The 20,054-nt window shown below is 43.8% G+C and overlaps 1 protein-coding gene across 4 annotated transcripts in view; it reads right to left on the reverse strand.

The window, feature by feature from the left end:
- TGFBR3 (transforming growth factor beta receptor 3) overlaps positions 1–20,054 on the reverse strand; it is a 195,515-nt gene that overhangs the window by 101,572 nt on the left and 73,889 nt on the right. For all 4 annotated transcript variants that reach the window (XM_055340012.1, XM_055340010.1, XM_055340009.1 and 1 more), the window contains exon 3: positions 12,416–12,600. In XM_055340012.1, the coding sequence (XP_055195987.1) occupies positions 12,416–12,600 (185 nt within the window). The remainder of the gene's footprint in view (positions 1–12,415; positions 12,601–20,054) is intronic.

Consider the following 20,054-nt stretch of genomic DNA (forward strand, 5'->3'; position numbering starts at 1 on the left):
CAACACATGCTCTGCAACATACAAAGAGCAACAGAGGGGCAACATTAAAGCCTCTAAAGGGTACAGAGCTCTGCGGGAGGAACTATTGGTGGGGAACAGGCTGAGTCCTCTGGCCAAGAGCAAAAGATAAAAATCTGGTGTGGGGGGGTGTTCAGAATAAAAATGAGAGTAATTGGCCCCCTTAAGTCCTTGGGGGCCAGATGATGAGGGCAAAATGCCCAAACACGACTCATTATTAGAAATTTAAGTTTTCAATTGCCTTGGAATCTGAAAGGCCCTCAAATTTGAGATCAAAGTGCCAAGCAAAGGAGACACCCTAAATGTCCATAAATCTCACACCAAAGCATGCATGTGCATGTTCAGATGGACCTTTATCTCCCTTGGACTTGAGCTTTCCTCTGTATCTTCAGAAACTGATTCCCAAGGAAAACAGTACCTGCATGTCTTTCTACTAGAAATTGAGAGGCGTAGGAGAGGAATGTGCATTATTTTTAACTTAATAAGGGTTAAATTTACTTAAGACTTCAGGCAAGCCAATGCCCTTGAGTAGCTATTTGGAGGTAGAAATCCCAATACAACCTCCACTCACAGAAAGATCCAAATGTCGACCACTAAAAGACCACCCACCACTGTGAAGCATGGCTAGAGCTAAGAAATGTGATATCCCATTTTCTGTCCGCCTTGCATGTCTTGGTCCTCAGCAGGGACCATATCTTTTTCCCTCACTCCCAAGGCACCTGCACATGTGCTCACATCACTAGGAGTGAGGCCACACTTGCCAAGAGCTCATCTCTTAAGATAATGAATGCTGTTTCAACTTAAATCAGTGCACAAATATTGAGTACCTACCCTGCAGCAAGCCCAGCGCTAGGCACATAAAACCTACAGCCACAACACCAACTTGCTATAGCAGATTCAGAAAGAATCATATGAGTGTACACATGTATCAACAAAGAAAAATTGTTTTCATGGGCACAATGTGGTACTTGGGCTCTGGGCAAGAATTAGGCTCTTGCAGTGATTCCAGATCTTATGGATGACTGTCTTTGGCCCGTAGTCAGACCCAGTAACATCTAATCTAGTCTTTCTATCTTCAGAAGAAGCCAAATCATACCTGCAATGTGCCTCTTTCCCTCAAAGGATGTAAAAATTCTAGATTCAGCCAAAGGACTCTGGAATTTAGGTGAAAAAAATGCCATTAATATAAAACAGTATTGTAGCATGTCTTGGACTAGAACCCAGACAATACAGATGACTGTGGGTGAGCAACCATTCCCAGGAGTCCAAAGTACAGCCATTTCAACTTAGTTTTAGCATTCTAAACCAGGAGGGCACTCAGAGCAAAATTCTATCAGAATATTAAAAAATGGTCAGGGTGCCTGGGTGGCTCAATGGTTGAGCATCTGCCTTTGGCTCAGGTTGTGATCCCAGGGTCCTGGGATGGAGTCCCACATCAGGTTCCCCAGAGGGAGCCTGCTTCTCCCTCTGCCTATGTCTCTGCTTCTCTGCGTCTCTCATGAATAAATAAATAGAATCTTAAATACATATATATTAAAAAATGGTGATCAATAAACTTATTTAAAAAGCCAATTCATTAACAAAAAATATTTTTCAATCCCATTCTTAGGAGGTAAAAAGAGCTATCAAGTATCCGGGCATTGATACTTTAGCATTTCAGACAAGGTCAGAGAGCTCAGAGAAAGGACAATTTCAATTCATCACCACCAGTCTAGCTGAGGAGCCCTGGCAGTCTGGAAAGGCAAGGAGAGGGCACACATTTGCTATGGAAGTCAAAGCAACAGGTCTTCCAAACACAGATTCAGATTCCTGCGTCTTTAAGAACAGACCCTCATAAATGGATTGCTTCTGCTGGACACCATGCTCTAAATAAACAGACTCTTCTGGCCGACACACAACTTCCTGTAGGGTTCTGGTGGGTAAAGCTTGAAAAGGCTGCCAAAGCCAATGACCAGCAGCTTTTGAGCTGACTTAGAAAACAAGCTACAAAGACTTGAGTCCAGAGTAAACAAAGGAAAAAGCCACATTAAACAGGGAACAAATTACGATACAGGCAGGGATATTTTAAGTGCTCTCTGAGCAAAAAAACAAAATAAAAAAAATCAAGTTATTAGGTATTTAACAATACAGGGTAGAGTAAAATGCCCTCTCTCAACCAGAGGAATTAAGGTTAATTAATTCCAGCGATATTAAGAATTGGCTGGGAATCACCTTCCTGCATCATGAGGACAGATCATTCCTAGCGGCCTAACTTCAAACCTGGCGCAGATCATATGAGTGACCCACGGGAGCAGCGTGGAGTCAAAAACCATTTATAGCTTTTTACCCAGCTGAGGGTAGAGAGGAACGAGTTTAGTAGCAGATGACTACAATGTAAGAGTAAAGAAAAATGTAGCAAAAAAACCCGAAATGGACCTGGGAAAACGACTGACACTGAGCTCTGGGTACTTGAGAGTAAACTGCAGGAGCATGAGGTTTAATTGGGTAAAGTAAATCAAAGCTGTAATACAAAATGAAGGATATCAGCTTAGCTACAGTGGTTAAGAGGGACCTAAGGACAAACACCAAGTCCACTGATATAATGCAAATCAAATAAGGTACACTGTGGAAAAGGGGAGGAACTTGGGGCACCTGGTGGCCGGGTCGGTTGTGTCTGACTCTTGATTTCAGCTCAGGTCCTGATATCAGGGTTGTGGGATGGAGCCCTATGTCTGGCTCCTTGCTCAGCGGGGAGTCTGCTAGAGATTCTCTTTCTGCTCTCCCCACCTCTGCCCCCCTCAATCTCTCTCTAAAACAAATAAATAAACCTTTAAAAAGAAAAGCAGAGTAGCTTAAGAAGGCTTACAGTGATACTTTAAATAACATCCTTAGTATCATTCAAGAACCCAATATGCACAAATGCAAAAAAGGGGTCCAAGACTTGGTTCCTGCCCCTAAGGAGTACACTCACCAACTGGGTGTGCAAGATTAACACACCATGATTCAGCAGCAAATAATATAAGAAAATACACAATCCCATACTCTGAGTAGGTACAGAGTGGGGTCGAGGGGAGAAGGAGGGGATTCAGAGCAAAGTTTAGAAGAGCAGGAGAGGGAGAAGAGTAAAGGATCATGGAGGGTTCAGCACAGACTAAGAGTTCAGGTGGAATTAGGAAAACAGGTGTGGAGCAATGGATTCGCCTGAAAGATCACATGTGCAGCTTGGGAATCCACACTTAAGCATCTCTAAAGGATTCTGAAGCAGAGGGTTCACATAACACACACAGTTGGAGAGACACGGATCCACAGGGTGAGTCCAAACCTTCACTCATGCAGCCTTTCCACTCATCTTCCACTTTCAAGCCCCAGCCACCCCACTTCCCACTGTCCCCATCCTCTATTCTAGCGGTTGGCAAGCTCTCTCTGCAAATGGCCAGATCATAAATCTTTCAGGCTTTGTCACACTACTCAACTCTGCCATTAGAGTATGAAAGCAGCCACGGATGACATATAAGCAAGGATGAATGGACATGGCTATAGTCCAATAAACTTTACTTACCTAAAAAAACAAAACAAAAAACAACTTTGTTTACAAAAACAGGCATCAGACTGGTGAACGAATAAGCAAAATACGATACAGCCATATGGCCATGCAATGGAATACTATTCAGGAATAAAAAGGAAAGAAGTAACATGCTACAACATGGATGAGTCTCAAATGCATTAAGTGAGAGAAACCAGTCAAAGAAGTCACATATGCAGTAGATTCCATCTACAGAAAATGTCCAAACTAGGCAAATCTACAAAGAAATAAAGCAAGCTGGTGGTCATTTAGGGCAGGGGGTAGGACCACAGGCAATGGAGAGTGACTGCTCATGAGGACAAAGTTTCTTTTTGGAGGGCTGAAAGCTTTATGGTACATAAATGATGTACCTACAAAACAAGCAGCCGATAGAATGTGGCCCAAGGCCACAGTCTTGCACTCCTTGAACTGTCTCCCTGCCACACTGTGCACATGAACAAACTTTCCTCTGCATGTGGTTTCTGTTTCTCCCTCTGTGTATGCTGGGGCCTCTCTCCTCTTCTACCCAGAAATTTCTACTTGACTTTCAAGCCCTTTATTAAATGATCTCTTCTGAGAATCCTTCCCTTACCTGCATATAGAATTATAATGCTCCCTCTTTTGGGCTCCTGCAAAACTCTGTTAATTTTAGAACAAATAATGGTCATATTAGTTGTCACACTGCATTAGATGTACTGCATTAGATGTATTTGCCTTCAATCTGCAACAAGTGCTGAAGACATACATGAGTAAGAATGTAGCTGGGATGTCTACCTAGCACACAGTAGACTCTCAATGAATAACTCAGTGAATGCATCTGTAAATGAATGAACTATGAGGTATTATGTAGAGAAAATTGTTTTAAGAAGAGCTAGACTGAAACCATCCATCCCAGGAAGCTGGTTTTTAAAGCTGCAGGGTAAGTAGAGAAGAACATGAAGATTCAAGAGAAATTTCAAGGAAATGTCAATAAAACATGGTGACTGACCAATAAAGGGTTTGAAAGGGATGGGTAAATCCAAGATGGTTCAAAAGTCCCGAGACGGATGGTAGCAGTGACACTGATGGGACATGGAAGCTGGGATGAGAACCAGCACTGGAGTAAAGAGAAGACTGGCTTACACTCAGTTTTAGAGGCAATAAAAAGAGCTAGAATTTGACTGTTTACTGTATGCCAGGCACACATAGTAGCCCTACGTGCCATATGGACGTCTCTCAATCTTCAGTAAACTCTCGAGGAAAGGGGTTTAGAGAATAAAGTTAAGTCCTCCAGAGGCACACATTTGGGAACTGACTGGGGTTAACAGCAGATGGAACTTTCCTGATAGCTGCTCCTCCACAACACAGCTCAGGCACATGGGAGCTTGAGGGGAGACCTGAGAGGCAGGGTTCTTGGAGAAGTCTAGAGAAGAGCAGTGGGAGTCTTTCGGATGAAGATGACAACCCAAGTCCCCAAAACAGATAAGCTGCCTTAGGGACAAGAGACGGGAGGGGACACAAGCCAAAGACTACACCCCAGGCAAGAAACCCGGAAGAGAAACAAAGAGCTGGGAAAGAAACAGAAAAACAGATGGAAAGGTGGAAGGAGAACCAGGCTATGGCATCACCCTGAAGCCCAGGTAGAGAGACCAGGAAAGGGAGTACAGAGAAAAGAGCTGAGGAGGAATCAAGTGGGGAGAGGTGTTGTGGGAGAAAGAGCTGTGCCATCGGAATCAGGACCCCTGGGTCCTGGACCCCAGGCCAGCACTGGCGCCAACTTCTTGACGGTGAACAAGTCATCACGTCACTCCCTGGCCCTGGTCTCCTCTGTCAGGTGGTTAAAACTAGATTGTCTCCAGTCTAGTATCCCATTAGGTGGACAAAAGGGCATCATCAGAGATAAGCTCGGGAGAACACAAGTCAGGCTGCAGGGAGGAAAGAAGACACATGTTCAGTCATTCAATAAGTCGGAGAGGCAAGGATAAGAGAAACACAACGGTGTGGAGAGATCATTAGCAGGGCCAAGTTCACTCATTCCACTTCTCTGTGGAAGAAAGATAAGTAAAATAATTAAGCATGCTAATTTTTACAGAAATATTCAGAGAATACAGTGGGTAAACGACTGAAAGTGATATAAGAAACATTTCTGCAGAATTTCAGTATTTAAATCAGATGTTAGCAGTAAATTTCTTTTTTATTCTCAAACAGAATGTCAAGAGAGCAGATAAGCAATGAAAACAAGAGAGAACAAGCTGGAGATTTGGATACTCTGCACATATAAGCTGGGCATCTGCCCAATCAGCACATCTGGGTCTCAGATTTGTAGACCTGCTCCTTACTTCGGCCTATTGCTTTTTTAAAAGACTCTCCAAAATGTCCTTCGAGCTAAAAGTCACATTTTCAAATGTGAAGGTGCTCCTCTAAAAACATTTTCTAACAACATTTTTACGAAGGTACAATTTTTCAAAAGTCAAGACGAGTTATCATGGCAACACAGTATGGGTCGGGGTTGTAACCCTAACCTCCATAAAGGCACACACCACACTGGCTGGAAAACGCTGCTGCTGGACACATTTTAGACGGGGTTAAGGCAGTCTCTTCTCCAGATGGGGAAGAGACAATAGTAAGGCTATTTCAATCTGTCACCTTCCAGCCAGCAAAGAACATAACCCTGCATTACGTCGTGCTAAAATGGCAGAGTCCAACCAAGCGCCACCCCTCTAGTGGAGCAAGGAGCAGGGCTTTCTTAGGGCAATTTTACAGCATCTGGACATCACTGTGATAAATGACAGGGTTTAAGCGATGTGGCCAGCAAACATCTTGGTAGGAATGTTGTAATTTCTTTGCTTCGTTTGTGTCCTCATTTGTTTGCTAAACCCTGATGTTTACTATTATCACTCTGGTTTCTGCTTTCACTTTTTTCTAGAATTTCAAAACTGGGTTTCTGGAGAGTTCTTACTTGAGAGTTAGCTGTAGTTTCTGATTCAACATCTTGCCCCAACAGGTCAAAAACCATCCTTGACTAAGTACGGCCAGTTCTAAACCAGCCTGCAGGGTCCTCCGGTGAGCCAGGAGCTAGGTCTAATCACTTGCTGTCTGCAACCTCACTCCTCACTCGGGTCCTGGCCTAGTACTTTCATTGTGCCCAGTGGGGTGTCATCATTTAAATTCCATCGAGTGAAGGGACAGCTCCCTTCAAATGATAGGACTGGCCTATTTATTTAGGGCTTCCCATTCCAGACGAGAGTCAGACTCGGCTGTCTTTAAAATGAATGAAATAATGTCCATGGCAACACTCAAATGAACTGAGAAATGTGACCCTTGTCATCAGTTTAACTTTTTGATATATCTGCTGTAGGTCTGCAACAAAATGGTCAGTTCAGAGGCAATGTCACCTAAAAGGCTGGAGTGATTTCCAAAACAACCTCCATTTAAACAAACACCAGGCAGCATTTATACATGGGAAGCATTTGTTTAGTAACTAAATTTCACCAATATACAGTGTTTGTGTGTGAGCGGTTTACTCTGACACTTGCTAAGCATATGCTACATATAAGATCTCTGAAACATTAAGAACCTTGAGCTTATTTGGATTTTTTTTCTGCACAGACACAGGACTAGCATAAGAAAGTCACTCATGAATAACTAACTGCAGAGGGAAAAAATGCCCCCCAGACAGAGAAGGAATGTAGCTAGTGTGTGACTGTTCAGTGTTCACCTGATTCTTTTACTCTCACAAATGCAGTCTCCAAAAGACCAGTCTTGAGATTCTCTATTAGTTTTTTTAGTGGTGATGAGGAAAGGTAAGACGACAGCCCATTGCCCCCCTAGCCCCATACTGTTCTGTCTGTATTTTAATAACTAAAAGGGGAGAGAGAAGTTGTCCACCTACTAATACCGTTGAAAGAGAGGTAAGACTATGTATAGATAGGTAAGTAGGTAGGTCCATAGCGATCTCCAAAATGTTTTAGCCCTGAACTTCCAGACACCTCAGAGTAAGCAAAAAAAGATGCCAAATCAGACGTCAAAGCCCACACATTAAAGCTCTAGTATGGGGATCCCTGGGTGGCTCAGCGGTTTAGTGCCTGCCTTCGGTCCAGGGTGTGATCCTGGAGTCCCGGGATCAAGTCCCACATCGGGCTCCCTGCCCGCATGGAGCCTGCTTCTCCCTCTGCCTGTGTCTCTGCCTCTCTCTCTGTGTCTCTCATGAATAAATAAATAAAATATTCTTTTAAAAAAGCTCTAGTATTTCATTCTTATGAGGAAGAGTCCTTTAATGTGTTCATTCTCATCTCACGGTTCCAACAAGTTTGGTTACAAGTCATGGACTGCAAACAGAGAACAGGTGGGTTACTTTTGTGAAGGCAGCTAAAGGCCTTATGGGGAGGGGGAGGCAATCATCAACTATGAAAGACAGGTGGGAGGTGGCATTTACCTGTGGCCATTAACAGCCACGGGAGAGTGCAAGGGCTCCTTAGCTCCCTGTGTTTTACAATTACTAACACTTGATGTGATAATCTTCCAAACGAGAAAGGAAAAAAGACAACAAGACACCCACCTTAATACTGACCCCAAAGCCACCAGGGAAGGAATGAAAAGGGACTGGGAGCACTGGAATGAGCTGTCACAAGCCTATGCAGGAAACCCAAACCCTCAGTAAGAGATCAGTTGGCTCACCCAACAGGTGAAGCCAAACAAAAGTGGTTAGCAGGTTTCAAAGCCCAGAACAAGGCAAGAGCTAAAGGTAGAAGGGAAGTGGACTGGAAGTATGGGGACAGCTTGTACTGCAGAGTCCAAAGACCCAGCGTCCACCACCTCCCTAAGCCTTGCTCCTTTCCTGGCTGACAGTGAGGACTAGCAGAGATAATACTAGTGCCAGCAGGGTGGCCAAGCCCCAGCAGGCGCTTCACCAACACCACCCCTGCTGTTGCTATAACTTGGTGGGTACCAGAACTGTTAAAGAGGCAAGGCAAGCAGAACAGTCTGCATTTCAGATAGATGTGTTAACTCTCTTCTCTCTCTCCCAACTGTGGTGTTTCCTGCCCACAAAAGAAGCAGGAAAGGAACAACTTTATGCTACGGTCCTCGAGAAAGTACAAAGTAAAAGTGACTTGGAGCCACATGTGTGATTAACCACACATCCCATTTGGCCCTGCCTGCCAAGAAGCGTGGATCCAAATTTCATACTCAGTCGTACCAACCACATTAACCCATAGCTTAACAACTATGCTTTTCTTTTTTCTTTGTCTTCATTCTGTGTTTTCTGCTTATACTGTTGAGGTGTCTATTGTAAGCCCATCCCAAATCCTTTCTTTAGAATGAGGCAGAGAATAAGCAAATGCATGAAAGTATGAAGGGTTCTGAACTTTCTGAAGGATAAAGTCATTAAACCTGGTCCCTTTCCCATGACAATGGAGCGTTCCAGATCTTTCCATCATATAGCCAGTTACCGGCACAAACACATTAACAGTTGCCGCTTTAATGTCAAGACAAATACATAAATTTAAATACTATATCTTTTATACACACAGGTAATGCTAACAAGGGGCTTACCCTCAGCAGCTTTTCATAGTAAACAGGCAATTAGATAAGTCGGAAATAGAAAAGACACATCACCACATAAAAGCAGGTCACAATAAAAATTAGATGATAGGAAAGAAAATTGTTGCCATTCCAGCAACTAATGAAAGTATGTTACTGTAAACAAGCCTCAGGTGGTGCTGTAACCCCTCTCAGGAATCAGGAAACACACTGAAGGCCCAAGCTCGGGTGGGGGCAGGGGTGGGGGGGATGTTGCCTTTTACTTTGAAGTCAAAGAGCAAGAGGAGCTGGTTTTTACAGGATGAAAATGATGACACCGGTGCCCGCTTATTTCTAAAACACAAAACTGATCTCTCAGGGCTGTTTACTGTTTTCTGCCCTTCTCTGTCGCCAGAGAGTCTTTTTCAAGTTTCCTGTTCACTTCCAGGCCTGTTGTTTCCAAAACCAATGATTACAAATGAGAGGTGTGGTCTCAGATGAAAAATACAATTATAGGTTTCTGCGCTGTCCTGAGGGGAACCCAGCAGGGAGGCCAATGGTAAAACAGCGCCTTCCTACAGAAGGCTTTGTGTACATTACTGTAGCAAGCGAGTTTCGGATCCAAATTCTCTGCTGGCCTATAAAATTGTTTATCTAACTTAAGCGCAACTGTTTCCCCAAATCTTGTCAACCTGCTGTGGTTATTACTTCCAGGTGTGGATCTGTCACCCCCTCCACACAGGAAAAGCAACAGCCTCTCCTCAGCTGAAGAACCTTAAGACTCCTGGGAGGCAGGAATGGAGTAAAATGTTAGAGAAGGGTTGATTTATAATAGATCTTACTGCTGCTCCTGCACCAATAAACAAGCTAGGGGAAAGAGGGTTGACTTAGTAATTCCCTCCCACCAAAGGAGGACATGGTGAAAAACTACCTTGGGTCATCAGAGTCAATTATACTTGGGAGCCAATATGGCGTTCTTTTTGCTAATTTATAAACAATAACCTCATTTCATTTTGAAAAATATTCTCCTTTAATGTTTAGTAGAGACATACATAAAGGCTACCTCTGGTCCTCCCAACATCACTCCCCAAACTGATCAGCTGGTTTTTAGCACAGATCACATAATAGCAAATCTATAAAAAACCAAGTTATCTACTGAGAACAAGAGAGTTGGGGGACTTTAGGTTGGAGGGAGAGGCAATCTTGTTGTTCTGTTTTTGTTGTTTTTTTTTAAGTGAATACAGCCAAGGTAAGTTGTATTAATCAGAATAATTAGTGTTTTATGTATAGAGAGTATAGAGGACAACACAAGCAGTTGGGCCATGAGAAAATTAGAGAGAATGTTGACGGATGGTAAAATGGAGGTGGAGAAATATTAAATCTCTCCCCTTCTTCACATATGATTATGCAGCCATGCAGACAATTTTTTTTCATGCAGACAATTTTTAAAGACATTTGAACTATGTGACCCAGCAACTCCACTTCCCTAAGTATGTAAACAAGAGAAATGATAACCTATGTCCACACAAAAACTTGCCCATGAACGTTCATGGCAGTGTTGTTCATATTAGTTAAAATGTGGAAACAACCTGAATGTCCATCTACTGAGGAATGAATAAGGTGTGGTCTGTCTACACAATGAAATGTTGCTCAGCAATAAAAAGGAATGAAGTATTGGCACGTGCTGCTGTGGGGAGGAACATTGAAGATATGATGCTAAGTGAAAGAAGAAGAATGTTTAGATTTTTAAGCAAATTTTAGAGACTATCCCCTCTAGGCCCCATCTCTTTACTCCCTCGGTGAGCACACTATGTCCCCAGGTGCCAGCTAGTTGCATGTATCCTCAGTACCACCATGAACATTTGAACCTAACTCTGCGGTCATTCCTAGAGGTACTTTTCTCTTGCTTCAATCGTCTTATTTGAATCGATTTTCACAGTCAACAGCAGCAACGCACAATTTAACATCTAGAATCTTTGCTGTTGCTGCTTCTGTAATAGTTTGAGCATTTCTTTTCTTTCTTAGTTCCTCTGAGACAGCACATATAAAATGAGTAATTATTGCTGCTAAAGAATTGCTGGAGTCAGCAAGGCTTCATAGGGACTACATTTCCTCCTCCTCTTTTCCCTCCCACCACAAAGTCTCCCCCATAAGTTAAGAATTAAAGACACATTACCAGGATAAAGAAATCTGCCCTGAAAGAGGCGTTGCAGCAACCACGGCAAGCAACCAAGAGTATTAACAATAATTTCCAATGTAGCTGAAAAGGTTAGATGATTTGTCTTTGAAATGAGCCAACTCTGCACACTTGCACGAGATTAAAATCAGTTTGCTTTTTCTTCTGGACACCTCACCTCTCCTATTCCTACCCCCACCCCCAAAAGGCAAAGCGGTTGAAGCACATAAACAAATAGTTCTGGAAATTAACTTCCTTGACCAGAAGAAAACTCAAAGATAAATTCCATTCTGCATTAGTTTTCCTACCCTTCACTGTGATCAGGATTTATTGTGGTTTCTCTCTCCCTGGGGAGATAATACTTGATTGATCAAACACTTCTGACACACAGAAGCTTAAAAACAGAAAGAACTACAATTGCATGCTATCTTAAAAGAAGTATGATGACCATGACCCACAATCTAGGTCATTTCTGAGCCACAGGAAAGAGAAGGCCATTTTTCTCTTAAGGTGACAACTCTGTGCGAGTGAGTTATTTCCGCACCTGTAAAATGAGAATACTAACAGGACTTCATGGGGTCAGCCTATGAGTGCTTCAACTAGTGCTAAGGACGGGTGAAATACCAAGTCACTCTGAGCTTGGCTCATCACCATCACCGCCACCTAGACCATCGCTATCTTTGAGAAGCTGCCTAGGTGGCATAGGAGCTAACCCCCCAGGGTTTTCATGTCTGTACAAAGCACTGACATCTTTACTCAAATGTTCCTATTTCCAAAGACCCATCCTGCAGGACCTACAGGTTCATAAGATGAAGCAAAGAAAAGGAAAAAGAAGAAGATGAGAAAAGACATTTTACAATTACAGAAAAAGGCACCTTATTTTGTTTTTTCACAGTCATGTTTAAAAGATGAAATTCTTAAGAACATTCTTTCCAATACGGGAAGCCAGGAAAGTTGCAAAGCTGAAAAATCTCTCTAGAAAGAGTCCTAAGTTGCCCAGTCCAGAGAGAAATCTGTTATTTGAAATCCTTGTCTTAGGTGTACACTGCATCCTCCTCCCCATTTATATTCATATATAAGCATCCTTGTTAAACCCAGAATGGGAAAAAAGGACTCTGTTCAAAGAAGTGTTTTTACAAGCTGAGAGGAACAAGGAGTAGAAAGCTGGCACCTGCGCCTACCTCTCTCTGGGGCTGGCCAAGCCCCGGGTCAGCAGTACGGAGGTTCAGGACGTGCACTTCCTGTGGCAGCCCTGTTGTGCCTCTGCTGGCACACCCCGACAAGACAGTGAAGCTCTCCATTAACGCCTGGACTGGATGAGAGGCATTGACAGGCGACAATTCACACTGGGTACTGGGCTCTGGACCTGCAGGGGGAATCACAAACACAAACCCCTCAGAAATAGCGATTAATTGTGCTACAATTAAATTACTTATTCTAGACGATCCACCAGAGCGATCTTTCCAGGTAAGTTGTCTTCAGAACTAAATGGCAAAGAAGCGTGTTAGCCTATTCTAAAACCCTACTCTCCAAATTCCTTTTAGATGGTTTTGACATGTATTTGATTATTTGAATTCCCTTTTGGACACACAAGTCACGAATGTATTCCTCTGGATGGAGGAAACCTCCCATTTGACATCTGTGTTCAATTCCTTCTCCGTCTCCTAGAAGAAAGCCAGAAGTAAATGGAATAAATTGCCGAAAGCCCAATAATAGTATGCATAAATATTAAACAACTAAAATTGCACCCAAAAAGTATAAGCTACTGTCCCTTAACTTTTAAGCACTGCCCTCTTCTTAGAGCAGAACAAACTTAAGAATGATACAAAGCAAGCTATAACGAGCAAGGGCAATTGGGGCCAGAGTTGTACAGCAAAGTTTGGGCCAGAGGTCAGAAAAAAAAAAAAAAATCCTCCCAGAAAGGGAGAAGTGTATGAGTAGAGCCCCAAATAGAAAAAGTAGAACCCTGGTCACACTTGGCTCCTGCTTCCTCACTCTCCCCCCCTTCCCTAATAATCAGAACTTGAATTCTGACATCTATTCCCGCCCATCTCTACCTCCTGTGGTCCTCATCGCCTGTCTCTAGACAACTGCAGATCTTCCTAAAAGTAGACTCTAGGGTTCAGCTCTTCAAGCCACCTTCCATTGAGAGCACCATCCACCTCACCCAAGGTGCTCAAGGGGGGGGGGGGGGTTATTTCTGATACAAACACCAGCCCCTCATCACTGCCAGCATCTCCTGTCCCTTAAGGACTCCTGGCCTGTGAATAAAGCCCAAGTTTCTTAAGCAGGTGCACAAGGCCTTTCCTGACCAGTCCCTTCCTCTCTCTCCAGCCTCACCCCATCCCACTCCAGCAACCCCAACTGGCTTCAAGTGCTCCAAATATACCATAATGTGTTCTTAGCACCACATCTTTATTTAAGTTTGTTTCCTTTACCCAAATCCCTCTTCCATTCTTAACTCTGCCCCACAACAAACACCCCAAACTGAGAGAGGTACTCTTCCTCCGTCCTCACATGCTTTCTCTGCCCATCTTGGCAGTTTCTATGCCAGTGTGACCTCCTGGACTGTGGGTTACTCATCTTTGTAACCTCAGCACCCATCACAGCACCCGGCACGTCAGAGATGCTCAAAAAATATTTGTGAAATGAATCATCAGGCTTTAAAAAAAAAAACTGCTCCCTCCCTGACTGGTGATTAGAACACCATTCTGGGGACTTGGATTTTGCTGTAGGTAGCTAATATGGGAAAGAGATTGCTGTGATGATGTGAGGTACAACCCCACTTGGGCCTCACCACACACTGGCTGGATAGGAACATCCAAGGAGGAGGAGGAACCAGTGATACACCTCTATAAATTTGGTGTTGTCTCCATTTAATACCTGGGGAGACTGGGACTTGAACATACAGCATCCACTAAACCACACCTTTCCAAGCGGAATCCAAAAAAGACCTGAAAACACTCAAATTAGTTCTGACTTCTACATATTAAAAGTACTCCAGGATTACAGCCTCGGTGTAAAATGCCATTGCAGTTCAGAACCAGGCAATCCTGCACCCCCACGGCTATACCAAAAGCAGATACCCGGCTGCCTGGTGTGCCAAGTCTATTTCAGAACTCACGGAAATTATCTAGGCTGATAATAGTTATCTGGTCTGAAATGAAGTATGCACCTTCTCAAATAATCACTGCTACTCTCTGTGCTGCTGTACTGTTCCCAGCTGCTGAGAAACAGAGGTGGTGAAGGAAGATGTCACGGTGGCAAAAGAGGGAGGTACTGGACAAATGATTCCCTGAAGTCCCCATGTAGGGCCAACAGTGTGAGCAGGTGCTCCCCCTACTGTTTCCCCTTCCATCCTCACCAACAACAGTGGGCTGTCCAGTGTATTTCATGCCCCAGAGCTCCAGAGTCTCCTCCTCCTACTCAACTCTGGGGACACACTGAACTCTGGGGACTTGGTTTCACAGCCTCTTACCATGAATCTGCCATTATCACAAATTAAGCACAAATAAAAATGCTTTTCAAGATAGGGGGTGGGTTAAAAGGTGATGGAGATTAAGGTGTGCACTTGTCCTGATGAGCACGGCTGATGTATGGGAAGTGTTAAATCACCATGCTGCACACCTGAAACTAATATTACACTGCATGTTAACTCACTGGAATTTAAACAAAAACTTAAAAAGGGGCACCTGGCTGGCTCAGTCTCAGCAGAGCATCTAATTCTTGATCTTGGAGTCATGAATTTTTTTTAAGATTTTTATTTATTTATTTGAGAGAGAGAGCACGTGCACAAGACAGAGGACGAGTGGGGGGGAGAGGCAGAGAGAGAGGAAAAAGCAGATTCCCTGCTGAGCAGAGAGCCGGATGCAGGGCTAACTCCCAGGACCCTGGGATCATGTTCTGAGCCCAAGGCAGAGTTAACTGACAGCGCCATCTCAGCATCCATAGGGTCAGGAGTTTGAGCCCCACATTGGGTGCAGAGATTACACAAAAAAAAAATTAAGAAAAAAAAAAACCTTTCAGCTCCATTTTTATATGCATGTGCAAAGCTCTGACTGGCCTGTGGTTCACGGTTCCGCTCAAAACACATCTGCCATCTGCCTGACTTGCCCTCCTGGCAATGCCACCATCACCCATCAGGATCTTCCTTAAATCACCACACTGCTTATCTCCGCACGGGGGCTGGAGCAAAAACTCACTAGCAACAAGTCAAAGGAAAAGGTCTTTCCCAAAGAGGGAGGGAATCAGAGAGGGGACACCCCCAGTACTGGGGACTAGCAATCCTGACCTTAGAATCTATGGTTTCTGTCCCGCCCACAGTCCAGGGCAGAGCAAATCCCACTTAATGGGCACCCGTTCCAGCCATGTGCTTTACAAGTCAGCCCGAGGTCAAAGAAAAAAGAAAGCAATGCACAGGCCACACTCTGATCAAGTGATTGGATAACTGCACTTTACAGAGAGACCCACTGGGGTCAGTGTTTAAACACACTCCCTATAGAGTGTCTCTGACCATCAGGCACACCAAAGTAGTAGTTTTTGAGGTTCCTTACTGTATTTTTTTGCCTCCAAATTAAAAAAAAAAATAAGCTACAAAATAGGATTAAGCTATCCTTAAAGCCAAAAACAGCAAGAAAGAAAAGAAGTTAGGAGCTATCCACCCTTAGCCTCCAAGGATAAGTAAGGAATGGTACCTTCAGCAATTCAACACACAGTCTGGTGTAGTAAAAAATAAAATAATTTGCTCCTATTTATTAAATGCTCACTATAGGCTGGGCAGTGCTAGATCTATACAACCTTGAACACCATCATAAAAAAGTGGTAGTACTCCTTTTTTTTAAGAAAAGGAAAATAAGTTCAAGGCACTTAAGTAACTGCTTTAAGGTTGCCCAGTCACCCAAGGACTGAGACTCACACCTACCTCTGAGATTCACATCTTTATATGGTGCAGTTTTAACAAAAACATATTGAACATTTAAGGAAGAAATCATACCAATTCTCAACAATTTCTCTCAGAAGGTAGAAGCAGAGGGAATACTTTCTAACTCATTGTATGAGGTCAGCTTTACCCTAATACCAAAACCAGACAATGATATTGCAAGAAAAAAAAAAAACATAGACCAATCATGAACACAGATGCAAAAATCCTCAACAAAATATTAGCAAGTTGAATCTAACCATGTAAAAAAGAACTGTATGCCATAACCAAGCGGGACTTATCCCAGATACACAACTGATCTGATAATCAGTAACCCATCTCACCAACTGGCTGACAAAGAAAAATCAGAAGAAAAAAAATCACATGATCATATCAACAGATGCAGAAAAGGCATTTGACAAAATCTAACCATGATTCATGATAAAAACTCTGAGCAAACTAAGGACAGGAACTTCCTCAACTGGGTAAAGAGCATGTACCAAAAAAGAACCCCTAAGCTAACATCATACTTAGTGGTGAGAAACTGGCAGCTTTCTCATTAACATCAGGAATAAAAGCAAGGATGTCCCCTCTTCCCACTCCTTTTCAACACTGCACCAGAAGTCCTAGCTAATGTCTGCAGCTACGTATGGCCACGTGACCAAATTCTGATTAGAAAGATATAATCAAAAAAAAAAAGAAAGAAAGAAAGATATAATCAGAGGGGATACATGCAATTTCCAGGAGGTTTCTCATGAAGGGAAGGAGTTGTGTTCTTCTGCTCTTTCCTCCTTCCTGTTGGCTGGAATACAGATGTGCTGGTAGGGCCAGAGCAGCCTTCTTGAGCCATAAAATGGAAACAACAGGCTGACTGGTGCAAAGCCATATGACAGAGGTTGCCTGGGTCCTTGATGAATATGGATCAGCTCTGAACTGCTTTTTATATGGAACACATGTAACTTTTATCCAAGCCAATATGGGTTTTTCTGACACTTACAGCTTAATCTACTTTTATTTTACTTCATCAAAAACACCAACCTTAGTCCCACCAGAGACCCCGCATACAAGGTGTCCTCTGAAAAGACTTTCCCACCGTTCCTCTTTCTTTCCCCTGCCTTGGTGTGGCAAATTCCTACTCATTCTTCAGATCTCTCAAGGAAGCTTCTCTTCTATTAGGTATATGCTTCATTTCTTCAATACTCTTCATTTCTCTTAACTCCATGTGCTTATATTTATATAATTATTTGTGCAATGATTTGTTTACTGTCTACGTACACCCAAAGACTGAAAATACCACAGAAGAACGGAAGCCTATCGTTCTGCTTATTGCTGTATCCCTCCTCCCAGCACAATGTCTGGCACACAGTATACACTCTAATACTAATGAGGGAAGGGAGAGAAAAGGAAAGAACCACAAGATGCTCAAAAATCACAGGATTTCATGTAAATAAAAGACTCTACCCTAGAGTTCTTCCTTTCACTCTTTACCCAGTAGCCAAAACTTCAATACTGTATTGGAGGTGGGGAGGAATCAATCATGAGATGAGGGAGGTGGCATTTTTGGTTGCTAAGAATCAAGTCCCAGCTGGGGCTTCCCCACCCTCAAATGTCACAGCAGGCAGGAACCACAAATTTGTTTTTGTCCTCTCCTCCCAAACACTCTGCTGATAAGGCCCTTCTCCCCATGTGACACAACACTTCCCTCTGCCATCAGCAAGCCCCCAGCCTCCTGCCACCTCTGGGTCAGGCCCCGGCCTTCCTGACCCTCTCCTGAAGCACAGCATGCCTCTGTGAGATGGTCTCAGAGTGGCTTCCACTGCAGGCTGCTCACACAATGCCAGAGCCACATCCAGGGAGAAAAGCTTCCACCTTGGGAAGTGTGACCCACCCCCACCCCCAGGCTCTACACCACACAAGCCTAAGCTCCTACACCAAGGCAGTCACCACGAGGCCCACGTGCAGCGCCTCACAGCCACAAAGGCTTGGAAACCAGGAAAACATGTGCCGAAACCCTGTCTGACTCATCTGCTCACTTCTGTGGTGACCTGCAAGCTCTGGAGCTGCTCGTGTAGGCTCTCACTGACAGCCTCAGAAGGCTGGGAGTTTCTCTTGTGGCCACCACTGGAAACCCACAGCCCTTCCTTCCCTGAGCAATCCCTTACCCACAGTCAAGAGGCAAGTGAGCAGCGTGCTCTGTGAGGATGCTAATCAGCACAGCAAAAGCTACTTTACCACAGTAAGGATCAGTCAAGGCACAAACGATACAATAAGAAACGGCTGGCTGAAGGCAACAGTGCTATAAACACGCCCTCTTGTTCGCCTTGCACCGTTCTTTACAATTAAGATATTTTACCCAAAAAAGGGGGGGGGGGCATTTTTACAGGTACTTTACCTGAAGCCTCACAGAAACTCTGTAACGTGGATAGAACAGATATTATTTCCACTGTAAGTAAAATGTTGCAGCCACAGAGCTGGGCTCATATTTTGATAAAGTGCTTCCTGACAGGCACGTACAGGTTCACCTCCAGAGGCATTTCTCACTGTTGCCTCCCCATCTGGATATTTCTGTGTATTCTAAGCATCTAGTACGTGTCCCATCCAGGATTCTTTGGGGGTCATTCCCAAAGAAGTCTAATTTTCCCTTGGTCTGAAAGCGTGAGCTGAGTTGATCCTTCTCTGCTGGCTACACAGCAATTTGATCTCCCCCAAATCCTGCTGGGTGTTGTGTTTTGTTTGACGTGCCCTCTTTCCTACCCTGAAGTCAGACTCTGTTTTTCCTTCTCAGGATACCCTCCTCAGCCACCAGGACCGACCCATGGCCCCTATTTGCCCCCAAGATGCTATATCTACCAAGTAAAAACATTTTCTGACCTGAAGGCAGCACAGATTCAAGTAAACCCCGTGGTGAGAAACTCACCAGGTGGCCCAGACCGAGGGGCCTCTTTCACAAAGCAGGGGCCACCTGAGGCAACACTGTGGTGCATATGGTGACACCCTGGGCCTCCACCTCCTGTGAGAAGCCAGGGTTTAATTGTTCCTGAGTACAGTTATCATGCACCTTCTCTGGGCCACACACTGCGCACGTGTTGTTTCTAATCCCCATAACACTGCTGTAAAGACAGTGTTAAAATCCCCATTTTAGAGTAGTGGAACCTGGGACTCCTTAGAGGCTGAGTAACTTGCCAAAGGTCACCACCGGTAGGGCGCAGGGTGGAATTCGAACCTGGGCTCTCAGACTCCGGGCCTAAGCTCTTCGCGTGATAAGTCGCCGCCTGCTTCCACCCAGCATTTTCCTGTTCTTCACCTCAGGGCTTCATGAACAAACAGACATACACATTAACTCATGTTTGAGAAAATAAGCTGCTTGGCTCACACTCACAACCTTTTGGTCAATTTAAAAGACTTCATAAACTCAATGAGAAAGCACAAGCTCATTTCTCATTTTACCAAATGTCGTCTTCCTCTTTTCCACTAATGTTTGCTTATCTGCACACATGGGAAATGTTCCTATGATCTGGCTATCACATCAATGTCTAAATTCCCAGTTCCACTTAAAGGGGAAAAAAATGCAAATGGACTCACCCTTTCATTATGTCCTTTAGCTACAACACAGCATTCCGATCTCTGTTTCAGAACCCCCACGTCCACACTGGCTGCAGGCCAGCACTCAGGCTTGAGAGAATGCAGACGAAGCATCTGGGAACAGATGCATTTGCTGCACACACTTTAAATGTAATCTGTCCCCAAAGAAATTAATATCACACCTCACGCAAGGAGTAAAATCCTGGACGTAGGAGAGTTATTGTTTGGGGGAAAGTACAATAAGTAATTTTCACATTTAATAAATGGGATCCTTAAGCATTTTAAATACCAGTGCATGCCAAGTTGACACAAACATCTGG

This window comes from Nyctereutes procyonoides, unplaced genomic scaffold, assembly GCF_905146905.1.
Source record: "Nyctereutes procyonoides isolate TBG_1078 unplaced genomic scaffold, NYPRO_anot_genome, whole genome shotgun sequence".
NCBI lineage: Eukaryota > Metazoa > Chordata > Mammalia > Carnivora > Canidae > Nyctereutes > Nyctereutes procyonoides.